At 36.5% G+C, this 26276-nt stretch overlaps 1 protein-coding gene across 1 annotated transcript; it reads left to right on the top strand.

Annotated features, from left to right (window-relative positions):
- Positions 1–15953: 15953 nt before the first annotated feature.
- Positions 15954–19587, top strand: LOC133873913 (phosphatidylinositol 4-phosphate 5-kinase 4-like). Its single transcript, XM_062311716.1, has 7 exons — positions 15954–17116; positions 17885–18052; positions 18158–18323; positions 18410–18526; positions 18683–18876; positions 19281–19411; positions 19511–19587. Exons 1-7 carry the CDS (start codon positions 16026–16028, stop codon positions 19585–19587), a joined length of 1944 nt encoding a protein of 647 aa, XP_062167700.1. The 5' UTR covers positions 15954–16025.
- Positions 19588–26276: the final 6689 nt, after the last annotated feature.

Here is a 26276-nt window from a genome sequence, read left to right as displayed (position 1 = left end):
GGTGAGATCAAGTGAGACCGTGTTGCAAAAAAATGAAATGGGTCTCCGGCCATGGTGTGTTTGAGGTATAATCCTTAGCTTTTCTTCACATTTTCATTTACCCATGGATTATTAAGCACGAAAATCATGCGTATGGTTTGGGATTTGTTTAGATTCAGATTCTAGGTTTATATTGGTATGGACTTCGGTTTTTTGTGAGATAATAGTTAATTTTTGGGTTAATTGCTTAGGGGTTTCGCCCATTGAAGCTAGAATGGTATGGTTTGAAGCTTGAAATCATATTGATTTGTGAGGGTTTTATTTGGGTCCAAAAATAGGGTTTATGATTGGAGATTTTTGGAGTTTCTCATGGGGTACTATTCGAAGGGGTGTTTGTAGTTGGGTATTTAATTTGTCATGATGGAGTAGTGTTAGAAAAATATATTTTGGTTATGTTGGCTTGTACAAATCGTTGGTTGTTATTTACAAATAAAGTGGTTAAATTATAGTTGACCCTTGAATTGTTTTATTGGATTTATTGATATCTAAAAATTTAGGAGTTTGTTTAGAGATTGGAATGTTGTGGTTAATTGTTTATTGATGATTATAGTTAGTCCTTACGTAGTTTGTTGGAGGATTGATCATATATTAGAATCATTGATACCTTGGGATTTGAGTGTTATTAATTATTGTTGTAGATTGTAACTTACATTGAGTTGAATATGAAGTTGATTTATTGGTTATTTTGCTTATGGTTGAGATTGTGTTCATTTGGCTTTGGATTATGTTTCATGAGCTTAGAATTAGTGTAGGAGTTTATTTTGATGTTAAAGGATGAATTGCTAATGGATAAGGTTCAAATGCGGTTGAAATAAGGAATGAAAATGTTATGTAGGTATGGTTATGTGGTTTTGTGTGCTAATAGATGTATTTAGTTATGTTTATGAGCTTTAGATGGTTTGGATATTAGGTAAGGCATGAGAATAATTAATGCATAAGGACACAAAGACAATATGATAAATAGGTAAGTGTTGGACGTTGAGTTATATGAGCTAATTGATAGAACATATACTGAACTAGAAATAAATGAGGGAATGAGTAAATAGTGTAAGTGAAAGGGGTATAATAAATAAATGGAATACATAAGGATTTTATAGTGTTGGAGCCATAACTTATATACAAGGAATCACTAAGCCAATCTTTATGCGTATTCGGATTAGGTTTTAGCTTGGTGAGCATTTTATATGTGTGTGTATATATATATATATATACACACACATGCATATAGATGTACATATACAAGTAAGTTAGATATATATTACTAACTTGGTAAATAAATAATGTGTTATAAAGGTGGGGTTAACAATGAAAATGTAATGCAACAACAATAGATAAGCTAATAAAATAATAAATATACCTTAGTGTTAATAAACATGACATAATAGGAACCTAAACCTAAGTGTTAATTTAATAATAGTTTAGGATACTTAACTAGGCTTAGGCACGGGTAACGCAACGTGTGAGCACGCGGGTAGTCTAAGTGTCATAGAATGAGTTCCATAGCATAATCTAACTTTATAAGTATTTGCAAGGTCATTTCATGATTGGAGACCTCGACTGGTTTTCCAATGTTGAGTTCGAGTCGTGCGTCCAATGCAGCCAGATGATATGTTTTGGCTGATTTGAATAGTTTCGATTATATTCAAATAATATCAATGATGTTATGAAATGATGTAGGAATGAAAGGTATTGAATTGATTTAAAGTGTTTGAATGTATGCTGCGGTTGGGATTTAAATTATGCAAAGTAGAGTGATAAAATTATATGTTGATTGGTTTATCGTATTTGAAGAAAGCATGATTTGCAAAGAATAGGAGTATAAAGTTTGAACTGTAAAGCATAAAGCATGAACATAAAAATGAAAGGGAGGGTAAGCCTCATAAGAATGAAAGGGAGGGTAAGCCTCATAAGAATGAAAGGGAGGGTAAGTCTCATAAAAATGAAAGAGAGGGTAAGCCTCACAATGAATGAAAAGACAATCATGAGCATGCATATCATTGTTTAAATTGTGTAATGTTTTCATGATATAGAATAATGTAGTTTTTATGCTAGACGTATTTCTATACCTAAGAGTTTTACTAGCAAAGAATTTATGTATACTTCTATCATCTAGTTGCATGATTTAAGACCATCGAGCTTAGATGTACAAGGGTATTTTCATTGTTCCGGTATGAGTAATACAGTAACCTGGGAGTAGGTAGATGGATTCTCGTGGTACATCAGTAAGAAGTGCTTGGATATCAGAGTTTTACTCTAGTAACCACATGGACAACTATGTACCATAGACAGGAAGTTGTAATGTCCTAGGATTCGATATTACCTGTATTCGGGAGATGATAGTATGCTCGTACTAAAAAGCAAAATGGCATGTTTTAAGCTTGGTGTACTTGGATGTGACGCTATTGATTGGGATATCAGTGTGACTTGGGAGTAGGTAGATGAATTGTCGTGGTACATTAGTAAGAAGTGCTTGGATATTAGAGTTTTACTCTAGTAACCGCATGGACAACTATGTGCCATAGACATGAAGTTGTAATGCCCTGAGGCACGGTGATATCACAGTTAATAACATTAGATCTCTGGGCATTTGAGCTACTAGAATAAAAGTATTATTGTAGGTGGGTGTATACGTAGTTGCTTCCAAGCCATTGGAACTTCTACGTATGAGTCCAACTACATAGTATGTTTTAAACGTTTTTTGATAGTCGGTGTTTGCTATATCAGCTAGGGGGTTTTCAAACAAAAGTTTACATATTCGTAGCTATTATAGTGTACGCGAGACTAAAAAGAAAAAGTTGGTTCTTTGCGAAAACTCAGTTAGTTTAATATCACTGAGGTCTCGGTATTATGTACTGAGACAGTGAACTCACTCTTTCACCTATACGGATGTGGCAAACCCCTACAACCGTATAGATGATGTTCCTTTGGCTGCAGATACTCCGGTCGTAGTTGATGGGGTTGTAGATGTGCATTTAGGATATTATGACCGAAGCTCGCAGTAACGGTCATAATTGCAGGACCATAGGCATCCTTAGTTTTATAGGTTTTGTTATGACTTGTGACACCTGTGTCACTTGCTATTGTATAAAGTCATCTCTGTTAAGTAATTATATTATGGAAAGACATAAACAGATAGATGTTAAATGGCTCTTGTTGTAATTAATTTGTGATAGATGTTTAAGATGTGATTTCTGCTATTAGATTTATGTTTTCTGCTACATAGTTAGATAGATGTCATACTTTAATTTACCAAGTACATATTATGGGGTATGTACCACATGTTGGTTTTGCGACATATCGCCGTGCCACTGTGAAGATCCATTTGTATTTTAAGAGATTAATGTTCATGAAATGTTTTGTATAAAAAATAAAATAAAAAAATAAAAAAAATGGGTCAGCACATAGTGGATCTTCAATTCTTCCTAAACACCCTCTCTAAGCATTATGGAATTTTATACTGAATTCTTACAAATAACAAGCCTAGAGCCCTCTATTTATAGGCTTATAGAAAACCTAATTCTGCTCAAATTCAGACTCTGGCTGTGGAGCATCCAGATGGAAGATAGCCTTGTCCAAACGGTCTTCTGCGACCGCCTTTTCAAAATAGCACAATTCTTCCCATAACAGGTCCACGTCCGGACGGCTTGGTTGAGCGTCCGGACGGTCTTCGCTATAACTCCTTTTCGTGCTTGTAAAGGAAACTCGGAATATTTTGGAATGCTGGATAGCGTCCAGACAAGTTGCCACGTCATCCGGACGTCTTGCAGAAACTTCTCAAATAAGTGTTGACTGAAATCCAACTCCGAATAGAAATTGAAGAAGCTTGACCTAGCATCCGGATGATGTTGCTCTGATGTCCGGACATCTTCAATGCTAAACCTTCTAGATATTGCAGAGGTCCAGACACCTTCAAAGGCCTGTCCGGACAGTTGCACAGGAACCAACTAGCTGACTTGAAATTTGCATGGAATCTTCATGAACATCTTCTAGAAACTTGTGACAAGGCACAAGGTTTGAAATAAACACTGTCCATAAAAACTTGAAGATTCTAAATAAGACCGATAATCCTGTTTAAATAGCAACCATTACATAAAGTGCTTTTGTCATCCATAATGTAGCCAACATAAAATACTAACAAACTCCCCCTTTAGCCATTCTGAGATAATAATAATAAAAAAAAAAAAAAAAAAAAAAAAAAAAAAAAAATTGACCGGTTTGGAAATACATTCCTGGTCCATAAAAATACTACCCTTTTTTGTCACAAAAGGACAAAGGGTAAACAGAGTATAATAGACAAACCATAACCAAAAATCAAAACAAAAACAAGAGAATAGAACAAGGTTAGGTCTTCAACAAGAAATCAGCACACACATGTATCTAAACCTGTGAAAACAGTCAGATAGTTGGTCAAAAATACACAAGCATATGGAAAACAGTTAAGTAATCAATGAGCATAAATTCCATGCAGGTAGAGATATTTCAATAGTCAACTTAACTCACACAATGTATGTGTGTGTGAGGACTTTCTCAATAAGGTATGATCTTCGCTGATATGATTTAAAGCAACTGAATTTTCTAAAAAAGAGAATTTCACAGTTATATCAGTCAAAAGTCAAACCTTATCTTACTATGGCCTAGTCACCCACATCTGATACTCTCCCCCTAAGACGCAAGGCAATTTTGAATTTTACTTGCACCATGAAGGACAAGATATATAGCCGTATCAGCACATAAGCAGTGAATTTATTCAAATAACATTAAGCTCAAAAGTATAACTGCTTGTTTCTTTGAGGTGCTGCTACTTAGAGAGGAAGAAAGAATTTCTAGGGCTAGGTTGAACTAGTGAGTTGGACAATTTGACAATCTTAGCACATAAAAAATCTCTTTGAAAGAATTTTCAGAAGCAAAAAATCAAAGATAAAAAAATATATATATACTTTACGGGAGCCTTGGATAGTGCACATTTTCATCGCATGAGGAAAGCAACTATCTAGTAAAGATGCAGCAAGAAAACTCAGCATCAAATCACCCTTTTTTTTTTGTTGAAAATAAAACAGAAAAACAACAAAAATATACTATATAGGAAAAGAAAAATCTAGTCCAAGCATGTAAGGTAAGGGCAAACTTGACCTCAAGGAGAGAGGTTTACCTATACCAAGATAGAAAAGCAATCGCCCGACGTACTTTGTCTATATCCCTATGAAATACCTACAAAAATTTCTCAAGACAACAAGAGAAACTATATAAGGATAGAAAAAAAATGATTCCATAACAAATATGCAAAGCATGCACAGGATATGACAATACAAAAGATGCAATGCAAGTGTACCTGACATGCACTAGGATTTAGGAACTGCAATCCTAGGCATGTGTGACCTTACATGCTAGGTGGGTTCGCTCCCCCTTGGGAAGTGAGTATGCCTATCATGTCCTCCATCCTTCGGCTGTAGTTCCATATATCTTATCAAGCTCCGCATAAAGCTGCCAGCAATGGGCAATTCTTCATAGGATGAATCCTTTTTAGGAGTCTGCGGTTTTTCCTTATGATGCTAAGATTTGTTCTTCTTTGGCAACTAAGCCTGTTTTACAGGAACAAACCTTTGTTGTTGTTGCTGATGTCTTGGAGCAAGATATCTTGAATGAGGTCCAGACTTTCTAGGTTGGTCCTTTTGAGGCTGAGGACCCCTGAGTCTGACATGACTATTAACTCCACATTAGTGACATATGGGAGTTTTGTGCACTGGTGGAGCATACCTTGATAGTTTCCTCTAAGCTTGATGCTTCCTAGGAGGTCTGGTGCTCGCAGAATCTTTCTTTGGCAACTCCTTCTTCACTTTAGACCTTTGAACAAGTACGTGTGAGCACTGGGGTGGGATGTGACTGATCAACCCACAATGATGGCAAATAGGGACAAACTTTTGAGTGGGTTGTCTCCTATGTAGAGGAACATATTTTGTCTTGCAATTTTCTTCAACATCGTTTTTCTTCTTAGGAGCATTCTTCTTATTCCGAGTTCTTGGGAATTTTAACTAACCACAATTTGGTCTAATATGTCCCACCACATTGATGACATGTAGGTAGGCTTCTCTCTGTATAATGCTCAGATTTCGCAAATGTAGTATTATCATTCTCACAAGAAACCATAATGGCCTTACCTTGTCATTCTGAGGCTCTAAATCTGAGGGCTTCACAAACACAGTTCTGGAAGTAGAAACAATGTTGGAGGAATCAGTAGCTACATACCATAGACCAGTTTTGTCAGATGAGCACTTCTAACCTGTCAACATCTGAGCTAGCTTGTTGTCTGAGAACTTCTCCAATTGTAACTGTGCATCCATCAGTTTATCTTCCAATGCCGTGATCTTCTGAAGTAATGTGTCTCTTTCTGTCTTCATAGTGTTCATCTTCATCACCTTCTTCTGATTGGACTCTCTCAGCTTCATGAGTTCCATGTACAAGACACAATATTCCTCTTTTAGTTTTTCGTCACTGTGCTCAAAGTAATGAAGATCGTCCCAATCTTCATGTGGAGCCACACAAGCTAGAAAATTCTAAGGAGATTCTTCTTCTTTCTCAGACTCATCGCTGAGAGTTGCAATGTAGGCCTTCCTCTTAGCCTTCTTATGATTTGCACATTCGGTTCTCATGTGCCCAAAGCCGAAGCACTCACAACATCTATGACTGCTTCACTGGGAGTTTCCCTCAGTCCTTCGATGAATTTATCAATCTTCATCAATTTATTGATCATGTTGGCGATCATGACTAATTCATTTTCTTCTTCATTGTCCGAGTCTTCATCAGAGGAGACTTTGCTTTTAGTCGCCTACGAGGCCATTCCCTTTGCTTTCAGATGGGGAAAGCGCTTGACATAGAGCATGGAGGGCTTTATCATTGGAAAGTCATGCACTATTTTGAGCAACAGATAGTTCGGCAGTTGTAGCCTCTGGTTTAATCCAACCAGTTTCTACAATTTGCCAAACATCAATAGATTTTAAAAAGAGGCACATACGAGCTTTTCAATACCCATAATTCGTGCCATCAAAGGCAGGAATGCAATGAAGAGATTGAGACATTTAAAAAAATAGAAGTCAAAAAGATTACACTCAAGAAATAATTTTTAAACATAGTGCACCAAGCTCTGATACCAATTAAAAAATAAATATTTGACTTCTAAATACCAAGTGTGTGTTCGTGTGCAACAAAATATCTTAAATGCGGAAAATAAAAAAGACAATATATTTGTTGACGAAGTGAAAACTCTGTGAAGAGAAAAACCACTCCGGGGCAGTCAAACCCAGGAATTCCACTATCCAAAGACAAAGCAAGTTACAAAGCACTCGTACTCACAAAACCTATTGTAGTAGTTATACCTTTAACTATAACACGAAGCCCATCGTGAATGCTTCCCAACCAAGTCTCCTATTTGAAAAGGTCTTTGAAGAAATCATTTACTTTTGGGCCGACCCCTAAGATAGACTTCACACAAACTGTTGAGCACACACCGGCAATGGCTAGAGAGCTAGCGAATCTTCAATTCTCCTTGAACACCCTCTCTAAGTACTATGGAATGCTATACTAAATCCTTACAAATAACAAGCCTAGTGCCCTCTATTTATTGGTTTATAGAAAACCTAATTCTACTAAAATTCAGACTCTGGCTGTGGAGCGTCCGAACGGAAGATAGCCTCGTCCAAACGGTCTTCTGCGACCGCCTTTCCAGAATAGCATTATTCTTCCTATAATAGGTCCACGTCCGAACAGCTTGGCTGAGCATCCGAAAGATCTTCACTGTAACTCCTTTCCGCGCTTATAAAGGAAACCCGGAATATTCTGGAATCCTGGATAGCATCCGAACAAGTTGCCACATCGTCCAGACGTCTTGCAGAAACTTCTCAAATAAGTATCGATTGAAATCTAACTCCGAGTAGAAATTGGAGAAGCTTGACCTAGCTTCCAAACGGTGTTGCCCTGACGTCCAAACGTCTTCAACATTGAAGCTTCTAGACACTGCAGGGTATCGCAATGCCTTCAAAGGCCTGTCCGGACGGTTGCACACGAACCGGCTAGCTAACTTGGAATTTGCATGGAATCTTCATGAACATCTTCTAGAAACTTGAGACAAGGCACGAGGTTTGAAATAAACATTGTCCATAAAACTTGAAGATTCTGAATAAGACTGATAATCCTGTTTAAATAGCAACCATTACATAAAGTGTTTTTGTCATCCAGAATGTAGCCAACATAAAATACTAACACAATCCTACACCTTAATTAATTCAATATTCATAGTTTTTGCATACATATTAATGAAAGTTGCAGTAACCAAATTTAAATTAGAACAAAAGTCAACTTTAATGCAATGCCCATGAAGAGACTGTTAACATATCTACACACTCAGCACAAGCTATAGCAGATCACGCAGCCTCTCATCCAGCTGGTGAGACAAATCAGTCCATAAATCATGCACCAGCTAATCAATTACAAGATTTTGTACGTAAGGAAAAGCCAACTAAAGTTGACATGCTATACAAGGCAAGAATGAACCAAAACAACAAGGAACAATATCTTGACAGCATAACACCTATGCGTGAAGGAAAGAATCAGGCATAAGGAAAGGATCATGTAGACAGGATCATGCAGACATCAAGGGATTGCAATCTCTACAAGGAAACTTACTGAACTAATTGAAAGCAATAGTTATGTCATTTCTCTTTTATTCTTGAATAACGGTTGTATATATATACCTTGTGTACCAGTTGTAAATAATTAGTGAAAACAACTTTTTTTCTCCTGTTCATTTTATTTTACGGTATCAGAGCCACACACGGTTAACACCTTCCATCCCATGGCTTTCGCTTCCGCTTCCAACACCTCTCATGCTTCCGTTACTCCCATCCTTTCTCTACCAAATACCACCCATTTTATCAAGCTTGAAAGCAGTGCTGATTATTTGAATTGGGTTACCCAATTTCAGCCAGTGCTAAAAGCTCATGAACTTATGGGTATTGTTGATGGCAGTGAGCCATGCCCACCAAAGTTTTTAGTTGATGAATCAGGAAAAACCACTGATGTGGTTGATCCCAAATACTCACTTTGGGAAAAGAGAGATCAAGTCTTTCTTAGCTTGATCAACAACACCTTGTTAGGGAGTGTGTTATCCTCTGTCTATGGATTAAACACATCTCAGCAAGTTTGGAATTCACTAACAGCCCGATTTGCTAGCCAGTCTCCTTCCAGGATATCTTATCTCAAAAGACAACTGCAAACTTTGCAATAAGGGTCAAAAACCTGTGCTGAATTGTTGACTCAGGCAAAGGCCTGGACAGACCAACTCAAGGCTGTGGGAAAGCCTATAGATGACAATGATCTCATTTCCTACATATTGAGTGGTCTCAATCCTGCCTACATTGGGTTCATAACAACATTCAACTTCTCATCCCGCTTGTCAACCATCTCATTTGAAGATTTTCAGGCAGAGCTTCTCAACCATGAAATTCTTCTTGCAAATCAGCAACACTCAAGTCTTGGAAACCAGCAGTACTCAAGCAACATAGAATTAGGTAACTTTGCCTTGTTCTCCCAGAAACCTAAGCACTTCAAGGGCACACCCTATGGCCAACACAAGCGCAATCAATACAACAACCAGAGGCATCCTGAAGGTAATTTTTATTCCAAAAATCTTGAATCTGGTCATCCTAACCACTTAAACACAACAAGGGCTCCATGTCAAATTTGTGGGAAATCTAGACATCAAGCTCTTGATTATTTTTAGAGGATGAACTTTTCATACCAGGGGCGGCATCCACCTACCCAGTTGGCTGCCATGGCAGTAAAAGCACACCCTCAAATGGAGGAATTTCAAGAAGAACCATTGTATGCTGACAGTGGAGCCAACAACCATATCACATCAGCTCTAGAAAATCTGAAGGTACAAGAGCCTTACAAGGGTAATAAGGAGGTTGTAGCTGGCAATGGATCAGGTTTGTTAATCAAGAGTACAGGTTCCTCTACCCTCTTTCATCAAAATAAAACTTTTCACATGAAGAATGTTCTTCACTACCCATCTGCTGCAACAAATCTCTTTTTCATCCAAAAGTTTTGCTTAGATAATCATTGATGGTTTATACTAACTAATTCTCATTGCTTTGTGAAGGACAAGTACACGGCCTTGACTCTTTTGCAAGGGCTAAGTAGAGATGGACTCTATCCTATTTTTCTGCAGAATAAACCATTCAATAAAGGTCAAAGTCCAACAGCTTTTCTTGGAGTTTCAGCTGATTTGGTCATTTGGCACAATAGGCTAGGACATCCTGCATCTTCTGTCCTTGCCAAACTTAGGAGTTTAGGTCATCTGTCTGTTCTTAGATCAGCCAAACATGAATCTATTTATGAATCATGTTTGCTAGCCAAGAGCAAGTGTCTACCTTTTACTACTTCCAATAATGTAACCACAGCTCCTTTAGAATTAATGCATTCTGATTTGTGGTCATCTCCTATCTCTTCTCTCAGTGGATGTCGATACTATGTTATTTTCATTGATAACTTCTCTAGATTTTCTTGGATATATCCAATGCACAAAAAATCTAAAACCTTTGATTACTTTGTTAAGTTTAAATGCTTGGCAAAAAATATGTTATCTCAAAAAATCAAATCCTTTCAATCTAATGGAGAAGGAGAATTTATATCAAACAAATTCTCTCAATTCCTGAAACCTAATGGAATCATACATAGAATATCATGTCCCTACATTGCCCAACAAAATGGGTTGGCCGAAAGAAAGCATAGGCATGTGGTAGAAACTGGTTTGGCCTTGCTTGCTCAATCCAAACTTCCAACATTTTATTGGGTTGATTCCTTCAACACTCCTGTTTACTTAATCAATAGGATGCCAAGCCCTGTTCTGCAGAATAAGTGTCCCTACTCTAAACTTCTACAGAAAAATCCAGATTATTCTCTTCTTAGAGTCTTTGGTTGTACTTGTTATCCCTTGTTGCGCCCATACAGCAGTCACAAACTCATATATAGATCCAAGAAATGCATCTCCTTAGGGTACATCTCCAATTACAGAGGCTATCGATGTCTTGACCTCACATCCAAGAGAATCTATACAAGTCGTCATGTCGTCTTTGATGAAAAAAATTTTCCTGCTCATGGTTGGAATTCATCTCTACAGCCTGCAACAAATGGACACAGCCCCGTGACTTCTCCTTTGCAAGGCATCACAATTGATACCACTCCACTGTCTCCTCAGGTATCAACTCTCCCCCCATCCATGTCTAATATTGTACACTCTCTTGTAAATGTGCATTCTGATGTGTCCAACCCCTCACCAACTACTGCAACAAATTTTAACACTCCCATTTCTGCTCCACACCAAGTTGACACTATCATCAATGCTCCTACCCAATCATCCTTTCCCTTAAACACTGATTCCTCACTTCTTGCTGAACCTACTTCAGCCATTGCATCTCCTAATATAGCTGCATGACTTTCTACTGAACCTAATGCCTCTCAACCACCATAAATGCCACTAGCTGCCCCTGGTCTACCCGAACCACAACCCTTTACTACAGCACCTGTTCCCACTCATTCCATGATGACCAGAACTCATGATGGAACCATCAAACCCAAATCCTTTTCAGAGTTTAAACTCTACTACTCCACCAAACATCCTCTTCTAGCCTTTCACTCAATCATGGTGCCTTCCTGCCTCCCACACCTAGACACTTCTCTCAAGCCATTAAATCCACTCATTGGCAGCAAGCTATGCATGAGGAATTTACTGTACTCTTGGCAAATCAAACTTGGATCCTCTGTCATCGACCTCTTGGAAAAAAATATCATTACCAACAAATGGGTTTACTAGGTAAAGCAAAAATCTAATGGCTCTCTTGATAGATTTAAGGCTAGGCTAGTCGCCAAGGGCTTTGAACAACAAGATGGTATAGACTTCACTGAGACCTTTAGCCCGGTAGTTAAATCCCCCACCATTCGCACAGTGTTTGCCATAGCCATTCACTTTTACTGGCCTATCCGCTAGCTGGATGTATCAAATGCATTCCTACATGGCACCCTCGAGGAAGAGGTGTTCATGGAGCAACCACCTGGTTTCATTGACTCCAATTATCCCACTCATGTGTGTAAGTTGCAGAAGGCCATCTATGGCTGAAACAAGCACATCAGGCTTGGTTTCAGAAGCTGTCTTTTACTTTACTTCATCTTGGTTTTGTTGAATCACAGGTTGACTACTCCTTGTTCACCTTTCACTCTACCAATGGTCATGTGTTCCTCTTAATCTATATCGATGACATCATAGTGACAAGGAATAATCTAGCAGCTATTAGCAATTTGATTCTCAGCTTGAAGAAAGAATTTGCCATTAAAGACCTTGGACCCCTCAACTACTGCTTGGGCATCAGTGTCACTCTCACCACAGAGGGTCTCCCCCTCTCTCAATCCAAGTACATTGCTGACTTACTGGATAGATCACGCATGACAAGAGCTAAACCTTCCAAAACCTCTCTCCCTGCTGGTGCGAAATTATCTCAATAGGCAGGGGATCCCTTGGAAAATGCTACTGAGTATAAACACATCATCGGTGCCTTGTAGTATTGCACCATAACCAAGCCTGATATAGCCTTTGTTGTCAACCAACTATGTCAATTCATGCACAAGCCTACTACTGACTATTGGAGTGCAACCAAGCGTGTCCTACGTTACTTGAAGGGATCAATTGGTCATGGCTTGTTCTTTGGTAAAGGTTCCCTCACCCTCAATGCATTTAGTGATTCTGATTGGGTTGGAAATCCTGATGACAGGAGATCTACCACTGGTTATGCGATCTTCCTTGGCCCTTCTCTAATCAGTTGGAGTGCTAAAAAGCAACATGTGGTCTCTGAATCCAGGATTGAAGCTAAGTACTGTTCCATGGCATTTGCAGTTGCTGAATTGTACTGGCTCCGCATGTTATTTCAAGATCTTCGTGTCCCACTCTCAGTTCCTCCTACTCTTTGGTGTGATAATATGGGAGCCTTGTCACTTGCCTCAAATCCTGTGTATCACGCGCGCACCAAACATATTGAGGTGGACTACCATTTCACTTGTGAGAAAGTTGTTCGAAAAGATATTGTCCTTCGATATATTTCAACTCTTCATCAACCTACTAACTTATTCACTAAAGGACTTACTAGCTACCAGTTCCTTATGCTTAGAGACAAGCTAAGGATTTGTTCCCCATCCATTAGCTTGTAGGAGGATGTTAACATATCTACACACTCAGCACAAGCTACAACAAATCACACAGCCTCTCATCCAGTTGGTGAGACAAATCAATCCACAAATCATGCACCAGCCAATCAATTGCAAGATTATGTACGTAAGGAAAAGCCAGCTAAAGTTGACATGATATACAGGGCAAGAATGAGCCAAAAACAGCAAGGAACAATATCTTGACAGCACAACACCTATGCATGAAGGAAAGAATCATGCAGACAAGATCATGCAAACATCAAGGGATTGCAATCTCTACAAGGAAACTTATTGATCTAATTGACAACAATAGTTATGTCATTTCTCTTTTATTCTTGAGTAACGGTTGTATATATATACCTTGTGTACCAGTTGTAAATAATTAGTGAAAACAACTTTTCTTCTCCTGCTTATTTTATTTTAGAGACTCCCCTCCACGTAAATTTCCAAAATCATCACTAGCAGGTAAAACAATCAAAACTATGATGACACTAGCCACTTAGACCCAGGTATGCCACATTTCCTGCAAAATTATGATCAAGTTTTCAGAAAATAATATAACTAAAATTATTTTAAGCTCTTAAATTATTTTCTTAAATACATGAGTAATTACATTATCTTGAGTTCCAATTACATAACCATGCTAAATATCAGTTACCGAAGGCAACAAAGCTTCATTTGTATTCATTGCATCTTCTTGGGTTCCTTGGAAAGTCTTCAAGTAAAACAATGTTTCAATTGTGTTACAAAAAGCATGATTTTTTTTTCTTTTTTTTTTTTAAGAAATGTGCACTTGTTTTTAACAAGCACAACTAAACACAAGGAAAAGAAAAATAAGCAGCCAGATTTTGTCTTCTCTTTTGTTTGTAATTTGTGTCACTCGGTTTATTCCTTCTTCTTTGTGACTTCTTCACCGTGTTTTTTTACTAGCCATTTCTTTTTTTTAATGGTGGCTTCCCTTTACCTTGAACCACGAGAAAACTACGTACCTTATTACTTTCAACCGCTACATCACTAGCTAATGGATTCATTCAAATGTGCATATTTTAACCAATATTTTAACAAAGAAATCAACAAAAAGATCAGTTCCACACAATTTCATGTACAAAAGGCTAGCTAGGGAACTCGAGAATGCCTACCATGTAAGCACATATATGTTCCTTCGATCGCTACCTAACTCTAAATTTACATGCTTCAAATGTTTCACTACGATAGGGCCTTGTTACGTTGTGTTTGGTTTAGATTTTGGACTTGGTCTGTAAAAAACGAAAGATTTATTATTGAGAAATTACTCCATTTCGGTACGAACTCACTACCATATAATGTGTTTGACGAAAATACTATATGAAAAAGTAATGTTATTTAATAAATTGCTATACGGCTTTCATACAACTTGATAATATTGCAATAAAAATCAACACTTAGTATTTTTTTTTTTTTAACAAATGTTGATCCAATGACAGATTTTCAATGTCACATCATTAAATCGTATAGTAGTCTACTAAATAACATTATTTTTTTTTTCCAAAAAATAAAAGCACTTGTTCAAGATTGTTCGTTAATTAGAAATTAAAAAAAAAAAAAATGATTTGGGTTACACACACACACATATGCTTCTCTTACACACAAACTGAATGATAAATAGCTTTTATTATCTATATAACTAAAAATATTTAAGCAAATAAACCATGCAAAACACCCATGCCCATTTTCTTACAAGTGTCTATCTTCTGTCTTTATATATTAGCCAGTTATGTATAGCTAGAAACGTTAACAAGGAAGAGTCTTAATTAACTCATTTCTCAAAAAGCCTATGGTTTTAACTCAACTTTTAGAAATTGAGTTAAATAATTATAGTGGTACATTTGGGGAGACAAAGTGGTACAAGGCAAAGAATATACTAAGAGTAATTTATAAAAATAAAATAAAAATATTTTTGGTCTGCTATTTTAATCCAAATTTAGCAATCAATTAGCAAATTAAGCTGCCCTATTTTTGTAAGAACAGTTAACATGAGCTTGCTTTTCGCCCTTCTCTCTAAATGTCACGGTTTGTAGAGGTTGTAGGAGTTGAACAAGTCTCTATCTCTCTCTGAATCACAAAGACAGAAATAACACAGGATCGGAGAAAATTGTGCTTAATTTCCTTGACCGATTAGGGAATGAAAAGCTTCAATAATTGTGGTTAATTAATTTCCTGAGTCAAAGGTCAACCGAAGAAAATTAAATTTCAATCCAACACACCTAGTGCCTTGCAGGCCCTCTTGCCCAATTCACTAGTGACACGTGTCCAGATGTACATACTTCATTGTGTGAATACTATCCACATTTGTTCGTTCGATCAGAAAGAAAAGGCGCTCTTTGGTTCAATCGCTCTTTTCGCTCCTTCACTAAAACAAAAACAAGAAGAAGAAAAAAATCTCTCGTCTTTCCGTGTACGTTGATGAATTTCTCACCACTGCCATTATGATTTCATTTCTTCATCTAGGCCTTCATGATTTCCCTCAAAAGAGTATTGTTGAATCCCATTTTGCATGCATTTCTATCGAATAACCATGCTGTAAAAAGTATGGAATTGTAAAGAATATAGATATATATAGAAATTAAATACATATTTAGAAATAAAAGGAAGAAAAGCATTGCAGAATGAGCAAAGAAACGGGTGTTTTAAAGGCATGGGAGGCCACGGTGCGGAGGACACAGGCTGCAAAAAAACGCGCTAACAGCCTCTTTGGCGCGATGTCAGTGGCTCATGCAGACGACGATGACGACTACCACAACGACGAAAATGACAACAACGGAACCGGCAAATTATACCATGCAGAGAGGGTTCTTCCCAACGGTGACTACTACACAGGGCAGTGGTCAGACAACTTTCCCCACGGACAAGGGAAGTACCTTTGGACCGACGGCTGCATGTATGTAGGGGAGTGGTTCAGAGGCAAAACAATGGGGAAAGGTAGGTTTAGTTGGCCTTCCGGCGCTACATATGAAGGTGAGTTCAAGAGCGGTTATATGGATGGCACCGGCACGTATACAGGTTCTAATGGGGATACCTACAAAGGGCAATGGATCATGAATTTGAAGCATGGACATGGCGTGAAGAATTACGCCAGCGGAGATTGGTATGAAGGAGAATGGCGGCGAGGGCTGCAGGAAGGTCAAGGGAGGTATCAATGGAAGAATGAGAGTTATTACGTTGGAGAATGGAATAATGGAGAGATATGTGGAAAGGGTACGTTTGTTTGGACTAATGGGAATAGATATGATGGGTTTTGGGAAGATGGGTTGCCTAAAGGCAACGGAACTTTCAAATGGCCTGATGGGAGTTTTTATGTTGGGAACTGGAGCAAAGATCCAAGTGAGCAAAATGGGACTTATTATCCATCAGGCTCATCCCCGGAAGCAAATCTTGAATGGGATCCTCACGATGTGTATAATGTTGATTTGGGCGACTGCAAGATCTGTCCTGGCGAGAAGGTTTCGATTTTGCCGTCGCAAAAGAAGCTGGCATTGTGGAGGTCATCCAAGTCCGGGGATAGCCTGAAGCCTAGGAGAATGTCGGCTGATGGGAGGGTGAGCGTGGGCGTGGAGAGGCCATTGGACAGATTGCATATGTTGGATGGTGATGGTGATGAATCTGGTGATGTTGGTAGTAGGACTGCAATGGTGGGGAATTTGGAGGATGATTTGTTGGGTCTCCACATCAATGCAGAAAATCCAAAGGGGTTGCCAATGAAAGTGCCAAGGAGAGCAAAGAAACAAGGAGATACAATATGCAAAGGGCACAAGAATTATGAGCTCATGCTCAATTTGCAGTTGGGAATCAGGTATATATTTCTGATACCATTAGGCTTTTGTCACCTTTTTATGGAATTTCTTTCAATGTCATTTTCTTTTATTGCTTTTTTTTTTCCAAAGATTTTTTTTTTTTTTTTTGTTAGTTTCTTAATTGGGATTTTTCAGTAGGCATATAGGATTGGGTTCAGTTAGAGCAAATAATTCTTTATCATGGAGAGGCTAGCTAGCTAGCACTTCGTTATATATATAATTGGCTTTGTTTGTTTGGCCATTGAAGTTTTGAATTCATTGTGTATTTAATATTGATGCATTAAGTCAAATTTTGAAACTCCATGCTATTAAGTCAAATGCAACTACGTCATTAAATTTTTTTATTCCAAATCTAGAATTATGGAAGGAAGTTAAGATTCAACGTGCTTTTCTATTTCTTGTGCTAAATGTTCTCAGCAATCAATGGACAACAATTCTCCCACTATTACATCGGTGCTACTTTTGTTGGTGCATGCTCCCCCCGGCCATTGGTCTATTTTTATGAACTATATGATTTGTGAATGTTTCTTATGCTTATTGAAACTTGACTGTACGTATTGTTCTTCATTCGTTACTAAACCAAAAAAAAAAAAAAAAAAGTTACTTCAAAGATATAAAACTTTTCCTTGCCTACTACTGTTTTACAGGTGAAAAGCTTGAAACTTTTCCTTTCTTGAAATTGAACTCTTCAATTCGTTTAGACATATGCGGCTTAGTGTTCCATGAACTTCCATCACTCATTATCCATGTGTGGATTTATTGGACAGGCATTCTGTTGGAAGACCTGCTCCAGCTGCATCCCTTGATTTGAAGCCTTCAGCTTTTGATCCCAAGGAAAAAGTATGGACTAGATTTCCTCCAGAAGGATCCAAGTACACCCCACCCCATCAGTCCAGTGAATTTAGATGGAAGGATTACTGCCCATTGGTCTTCAGGTGAAGCCTTGAAATATAATATCTTGTTTTTGCCGCGTTTGTGCAGTTAATACTTTAATGTATCATTTTGTTGTCCTAACTGTTTATCTCTCGATCTTTCTCCAGGACTTTAAGGAAGTTGTTCAATGTAGACCCAGCTGATTACATGATATCAATATGTGGGAATGATGCTCTTCGGGAACTCTCATCTCCTGGTAAAAGTGGTAGCTTCTTTTACTTGACCAATGATGACCGCTACATGATAAAGACTATTAAAAAGGCAGAAGTAAAAGTGAGTATTACATAATTTTGCCGACAATTTTTCCGTTTGAAATACTGCTATTTAATTTTAATTTCAGCGGTTGATTGATCACGCAGGTGCTTTTAAGGATGCTTTCAGCCTATTATAACCATGTTCGAGCCTTTGAAAACACATTAGTGACCAAATTTTATGGTCTGCATTGTGTTAAGCTAACTGGGCCTATCCAAAAGAAGGTAGACATACTAGTAGTACTGTCATACAAACCAACATGCAAGAAAATTGTGTGAAAGTGACTCGGCCATCGTTTCTTCTTGTTTTTTTCTTCAATATTAAGGAACGTGTCCTATGTCTCGTCAATCATTGATTATATATATGCACATATGATATAGGTACGCTTTATTATAATGGGGAATCTCTTTTGCACTGAATATACCATCCATAGACGCTTTGACTTGAAGGGATCTTCCCTTGGCCGCACAACAGATAAGCCTGAGACTGAGATTGATGAAACTACCATCCTTAAAGACCTTGATCTGAACTTTATATTCCGACTGCAGAAGTCATGGTTTCAAGAGTTTTGCAGGTGAATATAGTTAATTTAAGCTTCTCTTAAATGCTTTAATTTATTTAAGGAAAAACTACACTTACACCACTGAACCATCGACATTTTGTAATCATAATCTTGAACTTTTAATTTTTACAATTAATGTTAATATCCCAAGAAGTTTTACCTTTTAATTTCACCATTTTTTATTTTTCAAAAAATGGAGGCATTTAAAAAAAAAAATGGTGAAATTAAAAGACAAAAATTCTTGAGATGGATGGATACCGCAATTGCAAAATTTAAAAGTTCGAAGTGAGGATTTCAAAATTGCTGGTACTTCCGGGGGGGTGTAAATGAAGTTTCTCCTTCATTTAACTACAATTGTTGTTGCAAGAATCATGTTATTCTTCTCGGACTTCCTAACTGTAATTCTGTTCTTACAGGCAAATTGATAGGGACTGTGAGTTTCTCGAACAGGAGAGAATTATGGACTATAGCCTTTTGGTGGGTCTTCACTTCAGAGAAATATCAACTGCTGGGGACCTCATTCCTTCTGGAGCTCGAACTCCTACTGGTCATTTTTCACACTTTCATAAGATTACTTGGACTATTTTAATTCTTAATTAATATCGTATATTTCACTTACAAAAATGGACCATTATCTTTCTTGCAGGTGACTCCGACAGTGAAGGAGCTCCTAGTCTTTCTAGAGCAGACATGGATCAGCTTCTTTTAGACCCTTCCAGGTGAAATGTCTATATCAAATCATTATTCAGGCGATCGTTCATAATCTTACTATGTGAAATTGTATCTATGTAAAAGTATAGTTATATATATATGTTCACGATTTGCTTTCAGTATATAAGAAAATATATCTATAGATCCCTACACATAGTAACAGAAGTACAAAAGGAGAACAAAATTCTTTCTCGGAAAGGGAAACACCTCATGAAGAACAAGAATCATAGAAAGACTAATCATCCATGAGGATGAAATTATTAAATCACAATTTATCCAAAAAGCTTAAGGTGATAGGCAAAAGTAAATTTAATCATTTAATCAATACTTCAACACTTCTCCCCACGCGTGGGCTCAAGTGGATAAAAAATGATTAATTTTAATCATTTAATTTATATTCTAATTATCAGTTCAACCCATTGATATAGTTGTATATTGAGTGTTGCTGCAGGTGGGCTAGCATTAAACTGGGCTTGAACATGCCAGCTCGGGTGGAAAAGACAGTGAGAAGAAGTGATTATGAATTTCAGCTCATAGGAGAACCGACAGGGGAGTATTATGATGTGATTATGTTTTTTGGAATAATTGACATACTTCAAGACTACGACATCAGCAAGAAGCTTGAGCATGCATACAAGTCCATCCAATATGATCCCACATCTATTTCAGCCGTTGATCCAAGACAATATTCAAGGCGCTTCCGGGACTTCATATTTAATATTTTTGCAGAGGATCATATTTGAGAGAGAGAGACCTGAAGTAGTGTTATCTTTGGTTTTCAGGACTAAGCTCCACATAGTTTTGATTGGTTCTTATGTCCATTAATCTATTCTATCCTTGGCTTTTATACGTGCATGATCTATAGATATAGTACTAGTATGTTTTAATTTAGCAAATATATAGACAATATTATATGCTATGAGCGGCAGCAGGAACATAAATGTATCAAATTGTAAAACTGCATCAGGATGTATTATTGTTTTGATCAATTCTTTTGTCTCAGGAGATAAATTAAAGAGGCGTGTGAGAATTATGGGATTTTTTTTTTTTCAATTGAATTGGATATAGGGAAACTTAATTAATTTATTAATTATTTCTCCTAGTCATATGTTGTAAAATCTTTGAGGTCTATTTTATAATTTGCTTCAGTTTCTTGTCATATTGAGCCTAGAATACATGGATGAGACTACTTTTGCTGCTTTTCTGTTCTACGAGTAGCCAAGATTGTAAACGAATTAATTGTTTCTCATTAACAGAAATAAATAGAGCAACAAACATATATATATATATATATATATATATATATATATATATATATATATATATATATATATATATATGTGGTGTGTTGTACCTAGAATTGAGTACGTACGTACGTGGTGTGTTGTTATACCTCTTTTTTTTTTCTTTTTTTAAGATAAGCAAGAATTTATTGAAGAAACTCAACAAGACAAAAATAATTTAAAAGCCAGAGGAGGCCTACGCAAACAAGTGCCTAAAAAGAGGCAAGGGTGGATAAGCAAAACTAAAATATTACATCCAAAAACATAATCTCCAACACAACAAGTGCCTACAAAGAGGCAATGGTGGATAAGCAAATTAAAACTAAAATATTACATCCAAAAATATAATCTCCAAAACAACGCACCCGAAAGTAAGTCAATGGCAACCATAGAGCATATATACATGGTAGTAGCTATCATAATTCTAACCACAATGTAGAGAAAAGATTTGCCTCTAAAGTGGGAGGCTACCACCAAATAAACTCCTCCCAGTTCCTACAGGCCCAATAAATATTACATATATTTTAAAGATTATACCAAATACTTTCTAAGAATTGATAGCAAATAAAAAGATGGTCAATATTCTCCTCACACAACTCATAGCAAACACATTTTATCTTCTGAAGCAAGCCAATATACAACCTTCTTCTAATTACAAGCCATAAAATGAAAAGAGTACGTACGTGGCGAGGAATAATTTTACCTTGCCACACTAGCTTAATTGTTCTAGAACATCTCAAGACTATGGCCCAGCAAGCTCTCTCAAGCCCACTTAATCAAGTAAACGCAACTAGTGACCATCAAGCAAGACACCTTATACCAAATAATGTCTCTAAGGTTCAAAATCCCCAAGAGTCTTGACATCCTAGAAACTATTATTTTTAAGAATATTTGAATTAACCAAACTGGACCAAATAAAGTTACCACTAAAATTGGAACATATCAACACATGATAAAACATAACAGCTAGTGCTGTAAATGAACAAAGCTATTCGTGAACTCACTTATGTTTGGCTTGGTTAAGCTTGACTAGCACTCGATTCAATTATTAAATGGATTATTCGTGAACATGAAATTAAATTCGATTATTAAACGATTCATGCTCATATAAAACTCGACTCGTCTCGATTAATGTTTGTGAGCAAGTTCATATGAAGCTCGACTAGCTTGTTAGGCACGACTTGTATATATTTATTTATTTTATATATATATATAGCTTGTATAGTATATTACTTATCAAGTAACAATAATTAATTATATTTGAAGAACAATAGTTAATTAGTATAACATATAACTATATAACTATACAACATATACATGTACATATACGTACATACATAAATATAATTTAAATGGGCATAAAGTATTTAATGTTACTATACTAACTACGGTAATATGTATCAATCAAGTAATTTTTTCTCTCAGGGCGTGTAATACCCAAGAAAAATAAACTGCTTAAAATTCAAATGTATTAATATGTTATATAAATAAAAATTTTGGTTAATGCATATATATTTATTGATAAACGTGAATATATACATGTGTACATACTAGATTTATTTAATCTATATCTATGGATGTGTTTAATTAATTCATAAAAGAAGTGCTAATTATGTGGTGTATTATATATATTTGTTATAATATATAATTATATAGAAGTGTTAGGACCCGGATGCTAATATATATATATATAAGTCCAGTTCTTTGAGCAATTTGTGTTGCAGTATATGTAGCTTCGGTGTGAGCACCATCTCTCAAGATATTTTGGTAAGGAAAATGATAAATGTACATCACCTCTCTTTTGGTAAAGAAAATCATCACCATGGACACGGAACTTAGCTCAAGTAGAATCAAACCCAGCCCATGCATTTTAAAGACATGGTTTGAGCTATTAACCAACTTAGTGAATTTGGTTAGAACAAGAGTCTCGTCCAGAATAGATAAGAGATATTAAAACTGATTGATCCCTTTTAATCATTACTAAACCACATGTGATTCATCCGGCCGGCCATAGATTAGTTTTGGTGCTGGTTTAATCCTCACCGTTCGGGTCCGTTATAGAAGAAAGCTAATCGATGAGCTTCCTCACACCTAGCCGAGAACCAAACATCCGACTTGCTGAAATTCTCTTTGAAACCTCCTCTCTTCTTCAATGATGCAGTAGCTAGGATTATCCACTTCTCTTCTGCATCTCTACGGGCCAAAAACAGAAAAGAAACCAAAAAAAGCCGTCCCTTTCTCCTCAAATATCATGAAACCAGAAAACAGAGCATCACAATCTCTCCTTATTCTAATCCGATTTTGTTGAAAGGAAAACACCTTCTTCTTCCTCTCACTGATTGCACTTTTTTAGCTTAAAGAAAAACTCTCAATCCGGCCTCTAACTTCCGGACAGCAGCACTTTATCAAAGAGGAAAACAGCCTATGTTTTACACGACCTGCAGTCAACCCTTGTCCTTACTCGGTAGAACAGAGAAGTTTCCTTCTCTTTTGCACCATAGAATCTTACTCTGATTCTCGGTAAGCCACAGTTTAGTTGATGTTCTTTTGTTTGAAAATGACAAACTCTCAATTTCACTCTTTTATTCGGTCACTAGTGTTCCTCAAACTTTCGATTGACAGCAGCAAAAAGGGGCATAAGTGTAGCACTTATTTCATTCTAAAAGGACCCGGTAAGTTTCTTAAAACAGAAAAATCAACTATGATATACATGTGTAGATATGTGTCTAAAAAATGAGTTGTATGTGTGTTTATTTGAATATATATATATATATATATATATATATATATATATATATATATATATATATATATATATATATATATATATATATATAAGTACTTGATTGGTATATTACACCCATCCCACCCCATGTGAAGGGCTGTTGTGTTATTGTTGTGTGGTTATAATGTAAATAGCATTTTCCATATATATATATATATATATAACAGATTTGGAAGAATGAAGTGAACGTGTGTGTGCTGTGTTCAGTAATGGACGTGGGAGTGTGTTATAACGGACAGGTGTGTGTATTTGTAAAGTGAACATGTGGGTGTGTTTTAGGATAGACGTGTACTGTGTGTTTGATAAAACGTGTAAGTGTGTGTGTGAGATAAATTTGTGTGTGAGTGTTTGATAAACAAGTGTGTGTTTTGACAAAAGTATGTGTGTGTAGCAGAGACGTGAATAAGTGAGTGAGAGTGTACAAATATAGATGAGTTTACAAAAGTAGGGGTTACTAAATATAGTAATTAAATTGTGAGATCACATGTTACATATTTATGTACCAAATTCATATGTTATGTGTGTGTATATATATATATATGTTACTGCTATGTATATTACTGTTGTGTGTATATATAAATATATGTTACTGTTATATATATAGGTATATGTGTGTGTGTCTATATATATATATATATATATATATATATATATATATATATATATATATATATATATATATGTTGTTGGGTTAAATTAGACCGGTGAAAAGCATGTTTGTTTTATTAGGGAAAATTAAGTATAGTGAAAGACTGAGGATGAAAAAAATGATGAATAGAGGGATTATTAAAAGTGTGCATTGATTTACTATTCCATGTATAAATATTGCCTTGCAGTGAATACCTGGGTGTGTGAAAATTTCATGTGAAGGAAAGGACTGTAAGTATAAATTACTTACTGAAGGTAGTACTGAATTTTAATAGTGTTATGTTTATGTTTTATTTTAATTGGATGTGTGTGAATAATTATTGCATACTGTGAATAAATAAACCTATTAATATTGAGAGTAACGTCTCTCAAAAGTTCAGGATGGGAATAGTGTCTGAACCAAAAACAATAATAATTAATATTGGGAGGAACGTCTCTCAAAGTGCTAGGAGAGTGACGTGAAACGTACTCTGCTAGTGCGGAAATATGCTAATAAAAAGTAATGTAGGAGGAACGTCTCCGAGATAGTCGCTAATCGAGTAACGGCTCAGAACGAGTGGAGTGCAATGACTATATTGAACTGTTTAACACTTTACATACAAAATTGTCATCTCATCATTATGTTATTTATCTCCTTAAATAAAGCATAATACATTATATTGTTGAATGACAGTTAGCTCACTTATGTAAATATGGAGTTGTGGTTATAACCACCATCTCATAGATGATTGTGCAGGAATCGACACTGATAAGTATCAGGATTATCAGGATCCTTGTGATGATCCTGATTCCATAGATGAGACTGTCTAGTGTCTCTCATTTTGTGATGGACTTGCTGAATAATCTATCTTTTATGTTAATGTTAGAACTTACTTTATGCACTTCCTAGACAACTAGTGTTTTATTTTATGATTTGTAATATGACAATAATTATGTAGGATTCATGCCGTATGTGGCACTTATGTTATCACTTTTGTGTATATTTATTTGTAAGACTCTTTTATTATTTTAATGCATTTTGAGGTATTTCAATCAAAGCTCTAAACGTGATGTAAGGAAATTGTCCATGTTGTCTAAAAAAAAAAAAAAAAAAGAAGAAGAAGAAGATATTTATATTTTCCGCTGCAAGATTTATCGTCTTTGAAGTAGTAATGACACGAAATTATCCAAATATAATTACTTACGCATTTTTATAAAAAGCGGGTCATTACAAGGCGTCGCTAAAACCCTAGAGTAGAAAAAAATATTTTCTCATCCTTTTGGGATTATGAAGAAGCTATCAGTCTGGTTTTACTTGGTTTTCATAGCCTTTTTTTTTTGGGTTTTCGGTAGTGTATCATGGCGGAGGATCTATCGAATCTGTGGAGGAACATTACACTCTCAGAGAATGAGAGTCTGGGGGTGGAGGCGATTGATCTGGGTATGACCGAGCTTGTTTCTCGAGGTAGATCTTGTATGGTGAGCAAATTGATATAAGATCTTGTTATTGGGAAGGATGCTATCAAATCCACCCTTATTCGAGGCTGGCGACAGCCTGGAACAAATATTTTTAAGGTATTGGGAGATAATCTATTCCTTCTAGAGTTTGAACATTCGTGGGATAAATCCAGGGTGCTCAAGGGCAAGCCTTGGGTTTTTGAAGGAAGCTTGTTTTCTATGGCAGATTACAATGGGGATATACCGCCAACTCAAATGGCTTTTGAGAAGGTGGCGTTTTGGACTCATATGTTTAATCTCCCCCTTTCATGTATGAGTAAAGCGATGGATTTTCATATTGGAAACTCAGCGGGTTATGTGGAAGAGGTAGATACAGAGGAAGATGGGATTGGATGGGGCGTATATCTTCGTGTGAAGATCATGATGGATATTTCAAGGCCCCTAGCCAGAGGAAGGGTGCTTAAGTTAAATGGTGGGACAAATTGGGTAGCTTTTCAGAATGAAAGGCTTCCCAAGTTTTGTTATCACTATGGAATTATTAAGCATGG

Source organism: Alnus glutinosa, chromosome 7 (genome assembly GCF_958979055.1).
Source record: "Alnus glutinosa chromosome 7, dhAlnGlut1.1, whole genome shotgun sequence".
Classification (NCBI taxonomy): domain Eukaryota; kingdom Viridiplantae; phylum Streptophyta; class Magnoliopsida; order Fagales; family Betulaceae; genus Alnus; species Alnus glutinosa.
The sequence above is the reverse complement of the archived record's forward strand: the minus strand, read 5'-3'. Positions and strand labels throughout refer to the sequence as shown.